This window comes from Siniperca chuatsi, linkage group LG17 (genome assembly GCF_020085105.1).
Source record: "Siniperca chuatsi isolate FFG_IHB_CAS linkage group LG17, ASM2008510v1, whole genome shotgun sequence".
NCBI classification, from domain to species: domain Eukaryota; kingdom Metazoa; phylum Chordata; class Actinopteri; order Centrarchiformes; family Sinipercidae; genus Siniperca; species Siniperca chuatsi.
The window spans coordinates 24560757-24582738 of NC_058058.1; the positions used below are offsets into that span (position 1 = coordinate 24560757).

Sequence of the window (21982 nt, forward strand, 5' to 3'; positions counted from 1 at the left end):
CACATTTTGCGCGGACTCGCGTGGGCGCGCGCACGGAGGCGGACCTGATTTGTCAAGCTGCGGCAAACAAAAGCACACATCGGAACTGAGGATTCTCTGCCTAAACATAAAAGACTTCTTAGACGTTTGATTCCAATTTAAATATATATATACGATTATTTTATGCTATTATATATATATATATATATATACACAATGGGGAACGTCCCGTGTTTGTTGGAGGTAGCCTACAGATATTTTCTTGATATTTTCTTGTGAGTTATTTTTTATTTCGCGAGCATCATATACGCAAGGTTAGGTTTGCCACTTCTGAGTCCAAATTGTAGTTCTTGTCTCTTCAAGAGCAACCACTACCAACAGGAGAAGCAGAGCAGTGTGCGCTTTTCTATAGTTTTCTTTGCAAAATGTCAAAAGAGTAGATTGTCGGTCAATAGTCGTTGCTCCGTTTTGTTCAAAAACAGTCGATAGACCGGTAACCATGATTTTAGGTTTTGGTGACAAATGTTATGTTATTTAATAACAGCATTTTTATAACAACATGTTATTTAAAATAAGATGACACTTTATTGATCCCAAGAGTGGAACTTACAGCAGTAACAGAAAATACAACAAAATAAGAAGCTATATACATTACAATAAACTGGCATGGATAATGGGTGGACGGACATTGCAATACATAGGAGGCCATATAGGCTACATGATTTTTGCATTGTGCTGAAGAGTCCAAAGCCCAGTGAGGTAGAAGGGAGACAGAACTGTACATTAATGTATTTGCAATTGGTTACCTCACGCGTGTTTGTCTTGAAAAAGCAACCAAGAACGTGAGAACGTGCTCATTTAGGATTTTATTTTGCCATCCGAAACCGGAAACGATGCGTGTACTTCTATCCACCTTGACAGTCGCGGTTTGGCACATTCTCTCAGTCAAAGCGGCGAGCGGAAAGCAGCGGACAGTGTGACGGATTACGGAATATACAGTGGCCATTCTAACACATTCCTCCTGCCGCCGTGCGTCCAGCCTGCTTATAAAGGTGAGTCGCCCGTATTCTTCTCTTAAAATTCAACTCCACAAATAGGATAAAGGTTTATTACGTTCTCTTCTAGAGGGAGGGGGCGGCGGTGGTGCTGGTTGGGGAGGAGGGGAGGAGGGGGCATCCATTCTGTCTTTTGTGCTGGAGCAGTTCTGGCAGTGGTCAGTGCTACCGGATAGGCTAGGTGTCTGATAAGAGTGCTGTTGAGCTTCATCTCGTTCTATCTACATCAAGATGTGGACCGGGCCGACGGGTGCTCGGGGGCTCCTTAACGTTCGCCCGATACGTTCCTTTTCTGTATGGTGCCAGATGGAGCGAACGTCTCCCAGAACTCCGTCCGAAATATCAGTCATTTTAAACCTGCTCCTCTTTAACCGTGTATACTTCACGGGCGTGCCGTAAAAGACCCTTTAAAAATCGTTAATAGCCGCTGTTTCATTCGGGGTACACCCACTGCACCAAGCAGCACTTAAGTCCGATAAAATGGAAACTTCTGTAATAGCTCGCCAGGTACGTGAGCTTAACGAATGAACAATGCCAAGCAAAAGTTGAAACGCCCGTTTTTCAACAGCTGGGATGTTTACTACATCATCCATAAATTGAGAAAAGTCCAATCAAATGTTACGACGTGCTTGCCGAAAAGCGAGGCTGCATTTACTGGAGCTGGCTGCAAATGCATTTGAAGTGAACTTGACATGTTGGTCTCCACAATTAAGTTGAAGGGAATGCATTGGGACTGTGGGCTCTCTCTGGGGTGTAATTTCCTGTAGGCCTGCTCAATAACACACAATTTGGAAAGCTTCACCTAGCTTGATAGTTAGGGTTGAGCTGTTTTGACAGTTTCACACCTGAAGGGGGGGGGGGAAACAAAACATCTGCCCAATCTCTTGTGGCAAGAGCAGTATATCTACTGCTCTATCTTTTGCTTTCAGTGTGTCCTAACCTGACAACTGGAAACACATCATTTTCCACATAATGGGAACAGCTTACCCTGAGAGGATTCCATTCACCACAGCATGTACATGGTATAACCTTTGAAATGATTATTCTGAATCACACTAACCCATATCATCCCCCCAGTTATCTCCTATATCAGCTCACCGCGAAATGCAGTTAAATGCATCAGATAGCCTGCGTGCAGTGGCTGTGTGTCAAATATCAGAAGCCGAGTCAGCTCGCCAAAGCCACTGTCGTGTTTATTGAACAATCTGTCCTTACTTCTGTCCAATTTGATATTCATTTCAGCTCAACAGCATGCCGAAAAAATGCCCTCATGCTCATTTATCTGTAGCATACATTTTTCATAGCGGACCTGGGAATGTAAATAGAGGCATTCACCTTGAGGTTCACATACTCACACACACACACACACACACACACACACACACACACACACACACACACACACACACACACTTGTGACAACACAGTGATGGAGGAATTGGATTTAATGAACATGACCTTGTAGGTGTATTTATTATTGAGACTCAAGCCTTGTGACAAGCAGACGTTCAACTTGGCTGATTCTGAGGACGAGTGGTAAAACATCTGAGGTCTGTATACCTTTCACCCTCGGTGACTCCAGATAGGCTGTACCTCCGTAGGGGGTGCAGGTAGTGAACATTTGTGAAAAATGCCCATCAAAAGTTCCTAGAGCTAATGCTGATGTTTTCAAATGTCTTGTTTTTTTCCAACCATCAGTCCAAAACTCAGATATTAAGTTTACCATCATAGAAGACTAATAAAACCAGAAAAACTATTCACATTTGAGAAGCTGGAACCTATTCCATTTTGCCAGATTAATCAATGATCAAAACTGTTGCCAATTTCCTGTTGATCGATAAGAGAGGTGACAGGAAATGAGGGGAGAGGTCTCCCCCCCCCCCCCGCTGGAGTCGAGGCAGAGACGTTGGTTCATGGTTCGCGCCTCAGCCCCTCAGCCCCCTGGCCCTCGATTTATTGTTGATGCCCTTTATTAAGCAAACATGGCCGACATTCCCTGCTTCCAGCTCCTCCCACGTGAGGATTTGCTGCTGTTCTCTGTTGTATGTCGTTGCAAATTGAATATCTTTGGGTTTTGGACTGTGGGTTGGACAAAACAAGACATAAACACAAAACTTTGTTTATAAATTAAGCATGAAAGTTCATTATTGACTGTGGATTTAGTAGTTTTGCAAAACAATCCAAACTCAGGGTCCACTTATTAGCTTTTTTTCTGGGCCTTTCAACCATATTGCAGAGTCTTCATCAGCAGACTGAGTTTGCTCAGTTTTCAAGGAGCTGTTGTTTCATCATTTCTTCCACAGAACTTGTAGGACCCGGCAGTAAAGATGTTGAAAACCTTTTAGGTGCGTGTGTCTTTGTGTATTACATAACACTGCGCTTGTGTGTGTGTGTGTGTGTGTGTGTGTGTGTGTGTGTGTGTGTGTGCAGTGTCAGCATGTCCAGTGAGGTGCAGCAGAGGCCGGACGACAGCCCCAACACCAGTGGGGGAAGCTCGGACGCCGAGCAGAGGGAGGTGGCTCCACCGGAGCAGCCGGGCCCCGAGCAGCGGGACCAGACTCAGCCCAAGAAGAAGGAGGCCAAAATCTCCAGCAAGACCGCTGCCAAGCTCTCCACCAGCGCCAAGAGGTAGATGTGCTGCGCTTTGTGTCGTCTGCTGGGTGTGTGTGCTCACACTGTCCTGGTGGCTCTGTTTAGCTGTCCAAGTGGTCATCTGTCACTTACTTATGTTGTTGATTTATTTCTCCATCTTTAGTGCCATGTACTCACTGCTGTGTTGTGTTCTGGTTTTTCCCAGAGATCATCTGTCAATCAAAGCAGGCAGGCTGTCATTTTTTTTGTGGACGAGGCTCAGTGCTGAAAGTATTAGTTGATTAATTGTTAGCAGAAAATGACCGATTCGATTCGGATAAATCGTTAAATAGTCATTTATCAGGCCTTGGTTCCAGCTTCTCAAATGCAAGGATGTGCTGCTTTTCTCTGTTTTATATCAGTGTTCATTGAATACTTCTGTGTTTTGGACTGTCAAGACAAAACAAGACATTTGGGAATGTCACCTTGGGCTCTGTGCAATTCTAATGGGGATGTTTACTTAACAGTTAATCGATTCATTGATAAAGCAGTCCAGGAATGAATCGATAATGAAAATAGTCATTAGTTACTGGGCTAATGAGGTTTGATTTTCTTGTGGGTGACATTATTTTCTATGTCCACTCATGTATTTAATTCTCCCAAACAAACTACTGGATATAAAAGCATCACTTCCTGTGCATTCCAGGCATTTTCCTAAGAAGGCCCCACCAGACACCTACGCTACTAAATAGTGACTGAATAGTTCTTTCTTTGTTTATTGAATGTCTTGTTGTCCAGACTTAGTACTAGTTACTACTGCAGCAGCGAATGAGCTCAGTTGGAGTTCTAAGAGAGCACTGAAAGTGAAGGTTAAAATACGTTATAGTTACGCTAACATGTGCTCTATTATGTGTCGGTAGCTGTTTGGAAGTCGGTTGTGTTTACACACGTCACTGCTCTGTTGGGTTTTTACCACCAACATATTGACTTGATCCCCCCCCCCACTCGCCCGGTCAGATCTTAAAGGCTGTTGGAAAATCATGTGCACCGTTGGGATTAAACACATCATTCAGAAAGAGGTTGCAAACCAATGCCAGACGTTTTCACTTTAAACGCGCCCCTGGTGTTTTTCCCCAGTTCCCTGATGTAACACAGCACTCGTTCAGTTTATAACCAGTTCATGGCAGGTTGGCACTGGACATCATGGGGTGACGGCACGGAACAACAGCAGTTGTTATCTGATTGGCCAATGAGCTTGCCAAGCAGCGCCGGCAGTTCAGCTTGTGTGTTGATGCTGATACCAGAGCTGGTGAGAGACGTTGTTATTCTCCACACTGTGCCACTTATTGGCAGCTGCAGTGACAATAGGTGGTAGATGAACAAGCCTGCTAGAAGTCGGCAAAATAAAAGCACATAATTCAACTTCTCTTACTTTCAAATCATACAAGTCCATGGGGTGTATTCTAATCAAACCTTGAAGGGTGGGTGCAGCCACCTGAGTGCAACCAAAGGAGCATGACCACCTGTGCCCAGTCACATCATAAAGTGCTACAGCAGAATACAGAATTTATTCTTCGTCGTTGTGACTAAGGTGTTGGCTGGAAGCTTGGTGATGTACTTTCTGCTTGTGCTCTTGGTCGCTAACTGTTTCGTACGACGCGTTGTCTGACCAAGTCAAACATCAAAAGTGTTTTTAAATAGTTGTTCCGAACAGCCACACTCGAAGGCAGAGTGAAAAATCGCCGAGAGGGGGAAGACGCGATATCGTTTAATAGTGGGGATAACAGTGCACATTTTCAGACGGTCTCTCCTGGACGACATTCATAGTGTTGCACTCGGCTGTTCGCATGAAACGTGACAGAAAGAGTTATGTAAAGAATGGGGGGGAAAAAAGAGAGCCAGGGAGAGAAATTCAAATCCTGGCTCCTTTCTCACCTCAGGTTTTCAGACGCTGTTTGACCATCCAACATGCACTTTGGATGTAGCATACTGACAACTTAAGAGTCATATGTGGGAGAGCAACAAGTGTCCTCCTCCCCCTACCACCCTAGGAAAAACATCTTGGACAGTATTAATTGGACAGTATTGTTTCAATGGCACAAAACAAAATCTAAACCATCTACTCACACTGGCCAGCATATAGTCAAGTCCGGTAAGTCTTAGTCTATAGGACTACTTTGATCAAAGCTCTTGTATTATATCCAGGTATTTCCTGGGGGGAAAGTCCTGTGGCACAAAGGAAGTGATACACTGTATGCCTCTGACTTCAGCCACAGCAGACAGTCTGAAATAAATACAGTGATGACTTCTTATCACCATAGATGGCTACAACATAAAAAATAAGGACCTCAAGGGTTACCACTTTATAGGAAGGTTGACAGGCATAGTGTTATTTAGTTGCTTCTCGGTGCTAGTTCCTGTAATAAATCATCGGCTGCTCCGCACACAAGCCAAAGCTGGTGTTTTCCATCATAAAAACTACGCTCAGATGATAGTGACTTATTTGCATTTGTCGAGGCATGCAGAATGTAATAGTTTAGTGCCTGCAGTGGCTCAAGGGATTATCAAATGCAATGAGCTGTGGAACGTTAGAGAAAGCAAGTGTTTGGTTAAAGACGCCATGCACGAGCATGAGGAACTGGCAGTATAATCAGTGCTTTTCCCTTTGGATTCCCCTGGCCTTGTTCATTGCACCACTCTCCCTAACAGGTCCCCGGCTTCAGCCCGGCAAAATGTGCCACCTCAGGAAATACTGCAGATAAAATTACACAGCAAGCGCTCACCCTGAGAACGACTCCATAACCGTGGACATTGTATTACAGGCTCCTTTGCAAATATGTGTCTCTTTTTTCCTCCTTCCCCAAGTGAGTCATTTCCCCACTGTGGAGAGTTTAAAGGAAAACCCCCCCTTGGATACTCTTACCCTGTTCTGTATCATCAACCTATGATGTACACTCCATTGTATTCTTTTATGATGTGTTGCAATTGACATCTTTGTACCTATATTCCTTTAGCTGGCCTTATATTTCACTTACTGATTTTGTTCCCCCTACATTTACTGACAAACCTCACACAAACATGGGGCAGCAGTTTGTACTCTTATGTTTGTTTTTATTTTCTACACCAGACAACATATATTTCAATCACAGTATATCCAGTGAACCCTTATGCCATTACCAAACTCCCACCCACCCAGTGGTGGCCTTTAACAGCCAATGATGTGAGATTAGTTTTTTGTTTTTTTCTTCTTCTTTAGGCTGTTTTTTTTTCAGTTAGACGGCAGCGATACAGGAGAGAGATGGTAATAACATGCAACAAAGGTACCCAGCCAGAATCAAACCAGGGAGGTGCATTTATGTGGTAACCAGTAAACTGTCTGACGCCCCGTGATTTGAGTTTTAACATAAGTGACAAAACACAGTAAGCACGCGATGACAAGTGAAGGTGGAAGAGGGTGGACTGTCAAAGGTTGGTGCATATTTCTGTTCAAATACAATCCATGGGATTCATGTGGCTAGCAGTTCCATAACTCTGTGGTTGTGGCCTGTGCTGCCCGTTTGGGTCTGTGACAGACTCACAGGTCATTTCTCACTATCTGCAAGAGCTACCTTATTGTTATTACTGCTAGTAGCTGCCATTTCTCACTGGAATTACAAGTGTCATGTTAGAAAGCCAGAGCAGACAGATGTCTGCTAACTGGGAGGCATGCAGTAAAAAAAGTGCTGCATACAAATTCACCCCTTTTTTTAAAGTAATTATTTCTCTCTAAATACTTAAAATGTCCATATATAAGCTATCATGACATTGTGGCATTGTGTTTTCTACTCGCCTGCTGTGTGCGCACCCTCGATTGTAAATGAGAAACCTGTCTATTGTTGCTGTCAAGCCAGCCGTCAACAGTTTACATCGCCTTGCATTCCACTGTACAACAGAATCATCAAGTACAAGATCATTGGTTGCAAAGGAATATCTTTCCCTGATAGCTTTGACAGTTACCATCTTTCCAAAATGTGTAGACAGAAGTACAGTCCTAAACCACAGGCTTGTAGTGGCGAGAAAATATGGACTTGATAGTAACTTCTGGAGAAATTTGATGCAAATGATTCTGTGATTTTGAAAAAGTACTTCTTATGTAACTCTTTTTACATTTGAGACTTTTCCTTAGATAATTACACTTGACAGACAAAAGATGCTGTTTTCCTCGAAAAGAAATGGGAAGTGCAGCATGTCAGTGAGCCTGTCATCCATAATCCCCTATGACTCTTCCACTCTGCAGATACATACGGTAGAGTTTCTCTCCAGTGTACAGTCAAGTAGCATTTTAACAGGTTTGACAAAGGACACTTCTTTCAAGCATCAAAAGAGTTGTAGTGTAATATAAGCGAGCCTCACATTGCTTTGCAGTGTGACTGCTGCACACCCATTCATTGCTATGTCAATGCTGAAACAATATATCATGTCAACATCGACTGCTTGTCTTTCGTCTCCCTCTCTCCCGCAATAACAAATTATAGTTCTGTCCCAGCTAACAAACAGCTGAGTGAACCAACAGTATGATCAATAAAAGTGGTCAATTATTTCGTTTTTTTTGTTTTTATGGCATCCCTGAACATTTTAAGAGCTGCAGCAGGGAAGCGTGAAAACGACATGCAAGAGGAACGGAAAAGGAAAAAAATGGTAATAAAAAGATTCTCTCTGTGGTTCTCGAATATGCCGTGTTTTAACTTGTATCCGCGGGAGTTTGAACTAGTCAAGTTGAATTCCTGAGTCCAGACTCGCAAGACTGTAAGGACGCAGTACACTTTGTGTACCAAACTGTACAGGAGGTCCTGTAGAAGCTTTTACATGTTGAAAATGTAGTCATCAAGTGCCACAAGCCTCTGCTACATGGAATACATTTTACTTTAATAAATCTCCGTTAAATGTTGGTGTTTTGATCGCATTCTGAGCGGCATGCCGACAAAGGAGACCGAGCAATCTGCCTACATGGGGCTGATGGTGAGCTGCTACCCCGCTGATCGCATGCTAGCTGGGTACTACATTAGCTGGCTGACATTCCACTTTTACAGTATCAGGTGTCTCAGATTTCTATTAAATGATGTAATTCTTCTGATTACAGTGCAAGATGTTGATGATTTAAATCTTAAGCTAGCAAGTAATTCCTTCTGGGTTTAATTAGCTACTCCACCCAGCACTTTCACATCCAGACTGTGGAGGACGGACAGAAGCAATATGTTAATGTTTTTCCCCAAAGCCTGTGTCATAACTGATTTTCAGACTAGTGCTTTGAGACTGAATAACTTCCACATTCACACAGACTACCTTCGTCTATCTGTGATTAAGCCAAACACCTCTGCTTCCACTGTCAGTGTAAATGTGTTTAGTTGAACTCTGCCACCACAGTAATGGCAGCGGCGCTTTAGAGTGCAACACATAAATCAGCTGCCAGATTTGTTTATACTATTATATATATATACACACAGACGGGGGACAAATTACAGGAAAAACCTGAATAAAAGAGTGGAGAAACACATCAAATGCAGATGCTTCTGTGCAGCAGGGCTCACTGAACGGTTTAGTGAGGATGAAAATGACGTGAATAAAATGCTCCGGCCTTTACAGTCACCAGATCTCAACCCAGTTGAACGCCTATGGAAGATTTTGCACCAACGTGTAAGACAATACTCTCCACCACCAGCTCCATAAGACCAAATTATATAATATAAACTTTCATCAAATCTATTTAGTGATGTCTGTGACTGTCTCTGATGCTGTATGTCCTTTTGTTACATCTGGCTATGTTTGTTTTTCTTTCTATCAGCTGTATCAGGTCTCTCTTGATCTCAATGAGATGACCTGATTTAAATAAAGGTTGTATCGATAAATGAGGGAAGATCTTGTGGAGGAATGGTTTAATGCTTTAATTTCTCACCCATCTGTGTGTGTGTGTATATATATACACACACAGGTATATAATATGATATAATAGGTCTTTTACTTACAGTCTATGGAACATTGTGGGACCATGGTGACAAACCTAGTTTGAAACATTTTTGAGTTGCTCCATTGTGAGCATCAAAAGCAAAAGTCTGTAAATGAGGCAGAGGTGGATCTGTCTGCATAGAGAAAGTAATAGCAGCATTTATAGCTGACTGAGTGATTGTAAAGAATAACACCTGGCTACTGGGTCCTTGTAGGCAAATCACTGGCATTGTTATATAATGAATACTTAACTAGGGAGAAATTTGACCTCACTATGGTCTATTCATTAAACCCTTTTTTATGTGCCCAGCGTGGAAATGCTCCCAACAGCTTCCTGAAAGGGTGAGGGCTGAGGCAGGACCCTGATCAGCAGCAAAATTAATTCACCCAGATGCATCAGATATGATTCTTTTATCCGGCATGCTCTTTTGACATCAATATCAATTCATGGTCATGTGATTTAATAAAAAAAAAAGACATATTCAGCCGTGCATCTTGTGTTATGTGTTGATCTTGTGTGACAGGACTTATTCCTGTATCTAGTCACAGCGCTCAGGAGCTCATTAGAAAATCAATGAGGTATTCGGTGTGTACACTTACAGATTGATTTTTCAGGCAGAATTTATATAACTGTGTTTTGTGTGTGTGTGTGTGTGTGTGTGTGTGAGTTGGAGAGTGTGAATATAACACAGCTCTTCCTCTCGTTTCAGAATCCAGAAGGAGCTAGCAGAGATAACCTTGGACCCGCCGCCAAACTGCAGGTAGGAGCCTGTTGGTTGTGTGTTTTTAAAAGGGCCATTTGCTCTGACACCTGAGGCATTTTTGTGTGTGTGCGAGTGTGTATGAGCCTGTGTGAATGGATTGTGCCGGTTCAGTGAGTCACATGAATGGCATAGGTAGATTATTGTGCCATATTGGCACCACTGTTTGCCCAGGCTGAAGCTTAGTGAATGGACCTTGTCTGAAGCATGAATCAGTAAAGAAATGTGTGTGCGATTGACCTGATTGGCAGTGTTTACCATTAGGATCACTGTAGCAACAGTGTTGTGCTTGCTCACACTCCCTAAGGGTGGGAAAGTGCTGTGGCTCGACTGGTTTGCATGGTTTATTTTCCTCCCGAGTCAGAGGAAAGACAGGTGCCATACGCTCCTGCCAATCAAGATCTGAGTAAGAGCTTTCATTGTGTGGGGGTTTCATTGAGTCAGCGTTTGGTATTCTTCTCAAACTGATGACTTTTGGGAGCAGTGTCCGAGGGCGAGGGGAAGGTGGAGGTGTGATCTTGCAGTCTTTAACTGTGAGCAGCAAGTCACTGAAGTCCAGGCATTTCCTGTAGCGCTGAGAAAGCACGGAAACTTAGTGAGGCATGGATGCTCCCGGGCTTGTAGGCTGAGAAATGTTGGCCACAGCTGGGTTTAGTCACTCAAAAATAGGGATGCACCGATCCAGTGTTTTCTCTTCCAATAGCAATCCAAATACCTCAACTCAGTGCTCTTTTTCCCAAATTTAAAATCTATAAACCTCACTGTGAGAAACGTATTGGGATCAGTCTTATATAGTTAACATGAGACCGTAACTTCACATAACTTATTAACTATAAGTGGAGACATTCATACACCATCATACCTTTTAGGCTTATTTAGATTTAGATTCAACTTTATTGTCATTACACATATACAAGTACAAGGCAACAAAATGCAGTTTAGGTCTAACCAGATGTGCAATAAGCAAGTGCAGGATATAAAGTGTGTGCATAAATGCAGGATAGAGCAGTACTATGGACATTATATACAGATGGCATTACTATAAACAGAAGTATATATTGTTAGACAGTTTATAAGATTGTTTTGTCTCAATAAAATAAAAAGATTTCTGGTGGAACATTTGCAGAAAAAAAAATGGGGGGTGCACGGTGGCAGAGCGGCTAAAGCTCCTGCCTCCCAATAAGGAGATCGTGGGTTCGTGGGATCGATTCCCGGACCAGACCAACATCACACAATCTCTCTGGGGGTGAGTCTGCATGTCCTCCCGTGTTACCGTGGGTTCTCTCCGGGTTCTCCGGCTTCCTCCCACCGTCCAAAGACATGCATGTGTAGGTTAATTGATAACTCTAAATTGCCCGTATTGAATGAATGTGAGAGTGAATGGTTGTCTGTCCTTGTCTGTGTCTGTGTTAGCCCTGCGACGAGTTGGCCACTGTCCAGGGTGTACCCTGCCTAAGGCCCAAAGTCACTGGGATAGGCTCCAGTCACCCGCGACCCCTAACGGGACCAAGCGGTAGAAAATGGATGGATGGCATTTGCAGAAATGGATGAGTTAGAAGTAGTTTAATGCTCACTGCTGCAAATGAACAGAGTAGAACATCATCATGTCTGGCTGATACTTGATCCACCTAATAAGGTCAGTGTCTGGGCTGATACCGCTCCGACAGATTGGAATAGTTAATCCCTACTGATCCCTGCCTATCTTACCCAAACCTGAGACCCTGGACCCGTCCGTTTAAAAAATGCACAGACCCAAGGCCAAACAGACACGACAGCAACTGGACACAAGCCCGAACCAGCCCTGAAGGACAGTCTACACTGCCAGCACTTTTGTTTTTAAAGCGTTTACATGTCAGTCACTCTCTGATGATGAATCAAGGCCACCAGTTTACCCGTGAGCTTTCTGGTTTCACTATGGACGTAGAGAGCTATGGTCATCAGGGGAAATACAATCTCATGGAGCCTCCGTGAAAACTGTTTTTCCATTGTGTTTCTGATATTAGTCTGGCAAAGACTGACTAAAATCTGTCAGGCTGCTGGCCTTTCAGTGCCACAGCCATCTCTGGCCTCATGTTACCTTACATAGAAATGATCCCAAAGGATTCCATACAATGAGGTATATGGTAAAGCATTTGTGAAAACAAACACCACAGGTGTTGGATCGTTACTCGTGTTGCCAGATGCCCTGAGTTGAGGTGTTGGAATCAGTATCGGGAAAGATCATCTCTAAATTTAAATGATACCCAGCCCAAAACTGACCTGAGACCTGATTTGGAGTTTTTAATGGGGTCAGGTCTATCTGACAATCTCGCTTAACAGTCATCAGCCATCAATATCCAATCAGAATTCTGTTCTGCCTTGCCTCTTTACCAGTGTGATCTAATTTTCTGAACAATAATTCCACCCGGACACTGTGAAATGGACTAGGGGCTCATTGCAACAATTTTGCAAGCTTTTTGGGAAGACTGTACGAATAAACCTCTCGAGAAAACAGCTGCATCCGTTGTTTGCATGGATTATAAACTGGCCCATTCTGTTAACTCATCAAAAGGGTGTAACATTTAAAAGGCATCAAAAAATCTGTTTCCCTGTTGAAAAGTCTGTGTCTGCAGACAGCTAAAGAAATGGAGGCTGAGCCTCTCACCTGTCACAACAGAGCAATTCCTCGACCACGCTGCTTGCAGTGTAAATGCACAGCCACAGTGTTTTTAGCAGGTGAGGAATGACAGAAAATAACCCGTTTATATGAAGGCACTATCTGTCACAGTTGGAGAGATCTCCTCGGCACGTCGCAGTCTGTTTGTCGGCTCTCCGATCTCAAAGACATGGATAATCTGGCTGAAGCAAGCCATTATGTTTCCTGACAGAGGGCCAAACAGCAAAGGGGGAAAAAGACATTTCATGGGCAGACATTTGTATAGAAAATGACATTTTTGTGTAAAGGGAGGCTTCCTTGAAGAATGTCCACGCTGAAAGGAGCCCTCGTGACGAAAGGATTGAGCTCGGCTGCAGTCAGGAGTCCTCACACATAAGTGAAAAATTAGGCTCAGGCTGCTCAAGCGTATTTCATCGACAGGCAGAGTTACGAGCCAGTGAAGGCACGGCACTACTTGAAATGTAGATTTCTGTATTCATATGCCCCTTGGGGTATTTGCCTCACTCTAACAGCTCCCAATCCCCCCACAAGGTTGTCACATCCCCGGTGTTTGATTCAGCCTACATGTTTCACCACAACAATCCCGTTTCAGCCTGTTCTTTTGTGCGATAAGCGAAGCACAATCGCACATTGTGAACATTAAAACCTTCTGCCGAGATAAATTCCCTTAAACCGTACTGTACCTCCTCGCACACAGTGCCTGTTTGAACAAAAGGCTCCACATCTCCCCAGCCCTTTCTTCACCTACTAATTGATCTGACAGTGTTAAATAGGCTGTGTTCGCTGAAAGACATCAGATGTGAGGGGTTATGAACGGACGCTGTGATGCAGCTCATTACCCCACAGGCTTCAGCTCTTCTTTTTTCATTTATTTTTTTCCCTGCCAGAATAAAGCAGATCAGCTCATGATCACAGCCGCTCCTACAAACATCCTCTCTGGCTCATTTTCTGCATTCCCTTCCTCAATAGAAGGAATGGTACTGGAATCACTCTTGGGAATAAAAAGAAAACACCCTTTAACTTTTACTAAGACAGCATGCCGTGTTTTAGAGATCATTTGGCTTCATTTTAAAAGGACTTAGCTGATTTTTTTGGAGCCATATGAGGAAATATTTTTCATCATTCTTTTTAATCATCTTTGTCACCCTGCCAGAGAGTAATTAATTGAATGTGACAAGCGCTCTGGAAGGGTATGTAAATAGCCCCCACACCAGACACATTATATTAGCCTGGTGCTTGGTTGGCCTTCCTGGCTCTGTGTGTGTGTTTTCCATAATTACCATATCCTTTCATGATAGTCCTGGCAGCGTTTTGATAAGAATCCCCCATCGGCTGAGGGGAAACAATGTGTGGATTCCAAGGGGGAATTGGCCACAGTCTCTCTCACTATCATTCATGCTCTCTCTCTCTCTCTCTATCTCTCTCTCTCTCTCTCTCTCTCTCTCTCTCTCTCTCTCTCTCTCTCTCTCTCTCTCTCTCTGAAAGCAATAAGGCAGAAGAAAGTATCATTGCAGAATGGGTTGAATGAGAGAAATGTAAATTCATCCATGACTATCAGGTTGGAGATATGATTGACTCAAACACAACTCGGCTTTCATCATCTGCCATGAAGCGCTGGTTTGCTTTCCTAAAGGAGGATGATAGACGCTTAGCTCAGCTTTACTATGGTGATCTCCATCCAGCTGTCAAAACAGGCAGACACACTGTGAATCATTTGTCATTTAGGTGGATGGAAATAAACGTTCTTCATTCATTTCATGAAATTACATGAATGACAAAACTTATTCCTCAGCAAGTGACTAGAACTAAGCAAGAGTATTGATGTCCTGTGTCAGCTAATGTTTGCCATATTTCATTCTATTATCCAAAGCTGAAAACGGTGAAATACACTTAGCAGTGTTACACCATGGGGCTAGACTGATGTATTCAGCTGACATTGGTCTTTTACTAAATAACTGATCTCAGCTCAGCAATGTCAGTTCCTTAAAGAGCCACTAATGTTCAGTGTAGGCTTTAAATGTCTTAATGCTGTTTCAGAGACAAGAATAACATTCGACAAGAGTAACATAGTGGATTAACACTAGGGCTGCACAATTAAATCTATTGAATAAGGATTGCATTCATTACTGATGAATCTGCCAATTAGTTTCTCTATTAATTTTTTTTGGTCCAATCGATTGATATTCTGTAAACTCTGTAAATCGTCAGAAAATAGTGAAAAATGCACATCACATTTACCTAGAGTCCAGGGTGATGTCATCTTCATATGTCTTGTTTTGTCTGACCAACAGTCCAAAACCCAGAAATATTCAATGTACTATCATTTATCACAAGGGAAAGCAGTAAATTCTCACTTTTGAGAAGTTGAAACCATCAAATAGGTGGTATTATTTTGCTTGAAAAATGACTAACAATTAATTGATCATCAAAATAGTTGCTGATTAATTTTCTGATTATTGAAATTGCACTTTTTTCAAAGCAGTTTAAATCATGAACAGTATCAAAATTGCAACATTTAAATTTGCCTGTGCAAGCAACCCTTGCTTTGCTGTATTAGTATCAATTCTGCCTTTAAGTGTTTTAAAGCAGCGGTGGGCCACCTCGCCTAAAACAAAGACCACTTCTGCCAACATCATACATATAAATACTATTTTTATGAAATAGAACTTTAACCATCCAGTAAAGTTGTGCAGAGGAGCTATAAGCAAATGGCATATATTTAATGAGTGTGACAGTTGTTTAGGCAGTTATCTACTAACTAAATTGATAAAGAGCCAAGATGTGTCCTTTCCTGGGGTAAACCCTGAGTGTGATTACTTATTTTTAAAGTGACTGGTTTAACAGTTTAACAACATTAATTTCCTCTTTTCTTGCATCACTTTACATTCATGCTGACTGACAGTTGACTTGCATGTTGCAACATGAAGAAGCGCTTCATGTTTGTATTAACATCACTGGTTGGTCATAGAAAATAATGCAGCACTATGTTTCTTGCACAGAAGGCAGGATTCATCTGTGAGGGGACCTGGGCCTTTGCCTGGGGTAAAACTTTGCTGTTGGGCCCTTATTGACATACCCCACCACCACCATCACCACCACCAGTGCGTTACCTTGTCACCTACAAGTTCCCATTCAGTACAGTACACACTGCAGCCTACACAAAGCTCTTGTATATTAGCAGGGCTCAACCATAAGGATTGCCTGATTGTCCGGGGCACGTAAAATGCTAAATCATTAAAGACCATAGTAATATCACGCTCGCTGCAGCCTCTCCTGCTGTCTGTGTCGGGCTGAGCTCCTCCACACACACACCGAGCTCAGCGGTCAACAGATCAGACAGGCCGCGGTGGAGACAACAACTACGCTGACAACCACTACGCTCGTTGCTGTAAGTACGTGCAATAAAACCTTTGTGAGTACAAAGCAATACTTTATCGATACACCTGTTCAACAAGCATGTGAACATGTAATCTGCTCTGTCTGCAGTCTCTCATATGTTTTACACAAGCACAGTGAGCTAGCTCGGCTAATAGCGAATTGTTACAAACAAGCTCAAACCAAAGCTGTTTGTATGTAGTCTAACTGTTTATCTTAGTTTGCACCGAATGTTAACATTTGACAAACTCATTTGGCAAATTTGGTAAACTTCAGCCAGCCAGCCCCTCCTCCCTCTACCAGGTAACTTACCTGCAGTGAATCACAGCGGCAGCAGAGGGAGGAGGACAGAGGACAGGAGGAGGGACTGATACTGACTGAAGTTTAAAAAGAATGAAGGACACAGACTCAGTATTTTAGATTAGTTTCCAGTGAGATATTATTGAGTTTATATAGTGACTTTGCTGTTGTAAATACTGTTGGTGCTCTGGAAACAATATTTATTTATATTTAAAATATTCAATTCCTTGGGGTGCACGGTGGCAGAGCGGCTAAAGCTCCTGCCTCCCAATAAGGATAATCTCTCTGGGTGGAGTCTGCATGTCCTCCCCGTGTTACCGTGGGTTCTCTCCGGGTTCTCCGGCTTCCTCCCACCGTCCAAAGACATGCATGTGTAGGTTAATTGATAACTCTAAATTGCCCGTATTGAATGAATGTGAGAGTGAATGGTTGTCTGTCCTTGTCTGTGTCTGTGTTAGCCCTGCGACGAGTTGGCCACTGTCCAGGGTGTACCCTGCCTAAGGCCCAAAGTCACTGGGATAGGCTCCAGTCACCCGCGACCCCTAACGGGACCAAGCGGTAGAAAATGGATGGATGGATGGATATTCAATTCCAATCCTGTTCTGAATTTATTCTTTTGTTAAAATAATCTATTTTTTAAAAAGCAATTATTTAGCAATGAAAAAGAACCGATGAGTAACCAAACCGATAAGAGCAGCAATAAGAATAGTAGTGTCACTCACAGTTAAGGAGTCCATCTCTGGGGAGAAGGAGGGGGGTTGTCAAACCATTTTTGGTATGCAATAATGTTTGTTGCTTTGCATCTATGGCACACTGGCCTTGTTCGGATTCATTTACTTAATTTATAAAGATTAAACATGACAATTAACTTCAGTTTTTGTTGTTATTTGATAACCGCTAATAAATAAAACTATTTGTATAGGGGCAAGTAAATATTGAGTTTGGGCAAGTAGATTTCTGACCCACTTGCCATAAATCTGCTGGGGGGGGGGGGTGTGTTATGGCTATCCCAAATAAATTTTTGGGGCTTCGAAGATTCAGTGAGAATACATAACTGGCAAGGTTTAAGACCAAACAATTGTTTTTTGCTAGTCACAATTGTTAGCTTAAGCCTATGGCATTTTACAATGCATCAATATGCCTTTCGGCTAGCGGACTTTTCCTCTACATATACTCTTTACAAATTACATATTATTTATACTTTCTTACACACCGTTGGTTTAGTCACTGCAAACAAATGTTCTCAATTTAGGCAATCATAATGTTCTATGGTTGCCAAAAACAGGATTCTTTCCCATTGTGTTGAATGCCTTTTTTGTTGAGGATGATGATTATCGAAAGCATGTAATATGCAATAACTGTTATGTGGTGAAGCCAGCATCACAAGAAAAAAAAAATCAATATTTGTGAACTTGTGAAGTCTCTGATAGCTGATATTTTGTTTCCTTTTTGTTTGAAAGAAAAATCTAATTCACTATTCATTTTTGTCCAAAAGCCACATCTGGTCATTGCAGCACATAGGAATGTACAGGAGATTTCCTCTGGTTTTCTGGTCTTGGTCTGGCCAGCTGGACAGTGGAAAGTAGTTTGACTCGGAGTCACGGTTTCTGCATCGCTGCTTTTTACAGGATTAAGACCTTAACAGACAACTGTTGTTTTAGTAAAAGGCAGAAAATATGTTTTATTGTCGGTGAGGTATACAGTGTTCCCAGCAGTGACTCTCATACATCTCTCTCACAACCCTGTTTTGTGAGAATCATCAGTCTCTCAGCAGCTGTTACAGTTATGAGAGTTGTAATACATCAAAGCCATAAACACGAGTCCTATACCAGTATCATCAAAGATTTCTAGTCTGCTCAAATGTCTAATGCTGCCACAAGACAAAATTTAAAGCTATCAGTAAAATGTACAATATGAATTACATTCCCCTCACTTTGCCCTCAGTAGTCTCTCAGTGATTGACAGAGGAAAAATTAGTGGAGGATGTTATTGACTCCTGAGCTGTGCTGCCTGTCAGCTCTTTTCCAGCCACAATAAATGTAAGGCCAATATAAATTGAGCTTTTACTACAGAGATGATAAATCCAAAAGCCAACCGAGTGTACGGTCAGAACCAATGGAAACACATTCTATGCACAGAATGTAAGGCGTCTACCAAACAGCATTCGAGATTATTATATTAAAGTGGTATTGTTAGCCACTACTGAGGAACGACTTAAATCAGCAGTTTGGAATCACTTATAACTTAAGTTGTTTAAATGGGCCGATAATGGTGAACATTATTTTCCTCATAAAGATTCGATCAGATTCCATTTTTTAAACAGGCATTAAGATGCAGGACTCTTTTAAAGAGAGTCCTGATAAGACAATTCAGTGGTGAAATAAAATACACTCCAAAATTCAGTCAGAAACTCAAACAAACATACTTCCCATCATAAAAACATTTTCAAATCTGTTACTAGGAAGCACCGATCCAGTCTGTTCTCCCCGGATACAGATTCCAATACCCAAAATAAGGGTATCTGTCAAAACCAAGTGTTCAGTAAACGCACAGCGGTACGTATTACTGGTGTTGTGTACAGATACAGGCCTTACAGGGCTGAGCTGCTCTGAGCAGCTGTGAACAGAGTCGATGCTGCACTCGCTGTCCTCTGTGTGTCCACAGCACAGCTGAGGCAAAAGGCAGTGTTCAGTTTCATTACGTGCTTCAGCAGCGCTTCATCTCAATTTTTTCCAACCAAATGTGATCTGCCCCAGTGTAGCTCCTTCGTACTGTTTTTGATCTCCAGTTGCTGAAAGTTTGCAACTCAGTCTTGACCTCAGGGCCAGAGTTCTACCTGTCTGTCTGTCTGTCTTATATATAAAATATCCTGTGTTTGTCCGGAATCCCCAGTGTATCATGCAAGGTTTACATCCACTAATATTAGAAAGGCATGCAGGCTGGGAGAACTCTGACACATGTCTGAGAGACCCTTTAGTTTAGTCCCAATCATTTAATGAGTAAACCCTGACTCTTTCTTTATAAGGCATACAATCAGTCTTAATGCAGTCTCGCCAAGTTCAGTATATGAAACTAACTGGTGAGAAGACTAGCCAACATTTTGCTATAAATGCTTTGTCAGATATTTGACAGAGCTGCAGCTTCTTTTCTAGCATTTAGGGGTGAGGCTGAAGTGGTTCTGTGAAGTGGTCTGGACCTGTAGTTCAGGTCTGTAGTCCAGCCCTGCAGCATCCCAGCGAGCTACTGTAGCTGTAGTTGTGGTCTTGTCAGATAAATGGGAGGAGGTCCAGCTTGCTATTAGGAAACATCCCGCAGTGAAACAGCCGGCTGGTGAGCACACCAGCTGTTCAGCCAGCAACTCACTGCTCGCACTAAAAGCTGCATTTGTTCATACGCAAACAGACGCTGAGAGGAGGGTCTAAATGTGATCACGACGACGACTAAAATATGAATACAAATGTTAGGCCTACTTCTATTAACTAAAGGCTATGTACACATGTCCGCACTCTCATGTGCTCTTTTCGTTGCCCTTATTTCCAATTAAAAGAAATATAGATTACAGGGTAGAAGGTAAAGTGAGGTGGAATTCTCATGACCCCCGTGTTGGACACTAAATGGTTTTTTACATCACGTAGGGTTTGAGAATGCTGTCGAACACTTAAAGTAAGACACAGATCTGTACACAAGCACACACAAGTGGACTATTAATTCCAGTGGCTATCAGGGATTATGTGGCTGTATGTCTAATGGAGCATTTACTCCAGTAAGGGGCTGCTTAGCGCCACTTTGTTCTCCTGTAGAAGATATCTACAAGCTGTAGATTGTGATCTTTCAAATCACTCCAGATTTGTGCAGTGATGCCTGCTATATGGCAAGAATCCCCGGGGATTTGGACCAAAAAAAAAAAATCATCTTTCATGATCACAGACTGTTTGAGGAAGAAAAATGAAGAATAGAATGAGAAGCTGAGCTGAGAGTGACAGAGAGAGACGTACCCATCTGCTTCAGAGAGGAAACAGAGGAGGCCCCCCTGCAGGGAGACAGCACTATGAAAATACTAATTATTCACCATCTCTTTAGCCAGCCTGTTCTCCACTGGCTGACTGTGGAACCCTTTTATGTTTTCACACCTTACACACACACGCTTCACACCAGAAAAAGGTGATTATGCCTGCCTGTCTTTCTCCTTTATTTAAAATTTTTGCGTACATTCTACAGTGAATGTATTTGGCCAAATTGATGTCCCCCTATTTTTAGTTTTTCTGTACATTCTTTTTAAGTTTGAGGTCAAAGTTACATGCAGCTGAATGTGGGACAGTCATTTCTCTGTGCAGTGAGCCCCCCCAACCCCCTATCCACCCTTTTTTCCTACCTTTGCTACAGTGTGTTACTGTGGCTGGTGGATTCCAAAATCTACCAGCCACACCGGTGTTCTGTCTGTGTGCTACCTATCGAGATGTGCTGCTTAGCGGTTCTGCGCATGTGCATGACCCACAGTCTCCCTGAAATCTTAAATAGAGATATTATAATAGAGTATCAAAATATGCTCCCCATATTCCTTACAGTACACTTAAGGAGTAAGTAAACAGTACAACTGTTTGTTATCAAAAAACAAATAAAGACGTCATAATACTGTGAGAGTTATACCTTTATGGGATATACACAACTGGAAATGGAAACACATAAAGTAGCAATTTGCGACAAGGCAGCATAAGTCGTCAGAGCACCGGCAGTGTGTAACTGCATGTGAAAAATAATAAAACAAGCTCTACAATATTCAAGCAATAGGCTATCTTATTTCATAAGGTAAATATTTAGACTTTTAAGGAAAATACCGATAGTCTCTCTCACACACTAACACACACACACACACACACACACACACACACACACACACAGTAGGTGTAATGCTATTTGTTCAAGTACCGGAGCGCACCTATGACGCACGAACATGCGTGCACGCACACGGTTAAGTTGTGGCTCATTTCGAAGGTTATGTAACCGCTGTTCCTACGGTGGCGAGTTTAGGCCTACATACATTAGTCAGCTATAACTATAAGCACACGACTGACTTTGTGAATAGTTTCATCATGTTGAGAATATTACGTGGCAGGCAGTCAAACATTTAGCTACTGTAAGTAGTATTAGGCGATAGCACGGATGGAGTAGGTTGTGATTAGCTTGACATTAAGCAGTAACTTATAGGCGACTGAACACAAGTAGTTTGTGTTTTGAATGATTTCATTTACTCACTTAGCCGCGTTCAAACATCCATTCTGAGGAGAAGTTGCAGTGCAGGCAGA

The 21982-nt window shown here is 42.4% G+C and overlaps 1 protein-coding gene across 1 annotated transcript in view; it reads left to right on the forward strand.

Moving 5' to 3' along the window:
- Nucleotides 1-874: 874 nt before the first annotated feature.
- LOC122864960 (ubiquitin-conjugating enzyme E2 E2-like) overlaps nucleotides 875-21982 on the forward strand; it is a 75584-nt gene continuing 54476 nt past the window's right edge. Inside the window, exons 1-3 of the mRNA XM_044172791.1 lie at nucleotides 875-1031; nucleotides 3465-3662; nucleotides 10298-10348. Of these exons, the coding sequence (XP_044028726.1) occupies nucleotides 3472-3662; nucleotides 10298-10348 (242 nt within the window). The 5' untranslated portion in view covers nucleotides 875-1031; nucleotides 3465-3471. The remainder of the gene's footprint in view (nucleotides 1032-3464; nucleotides 3663-10297; nucleotides 10349-21982) is intronic.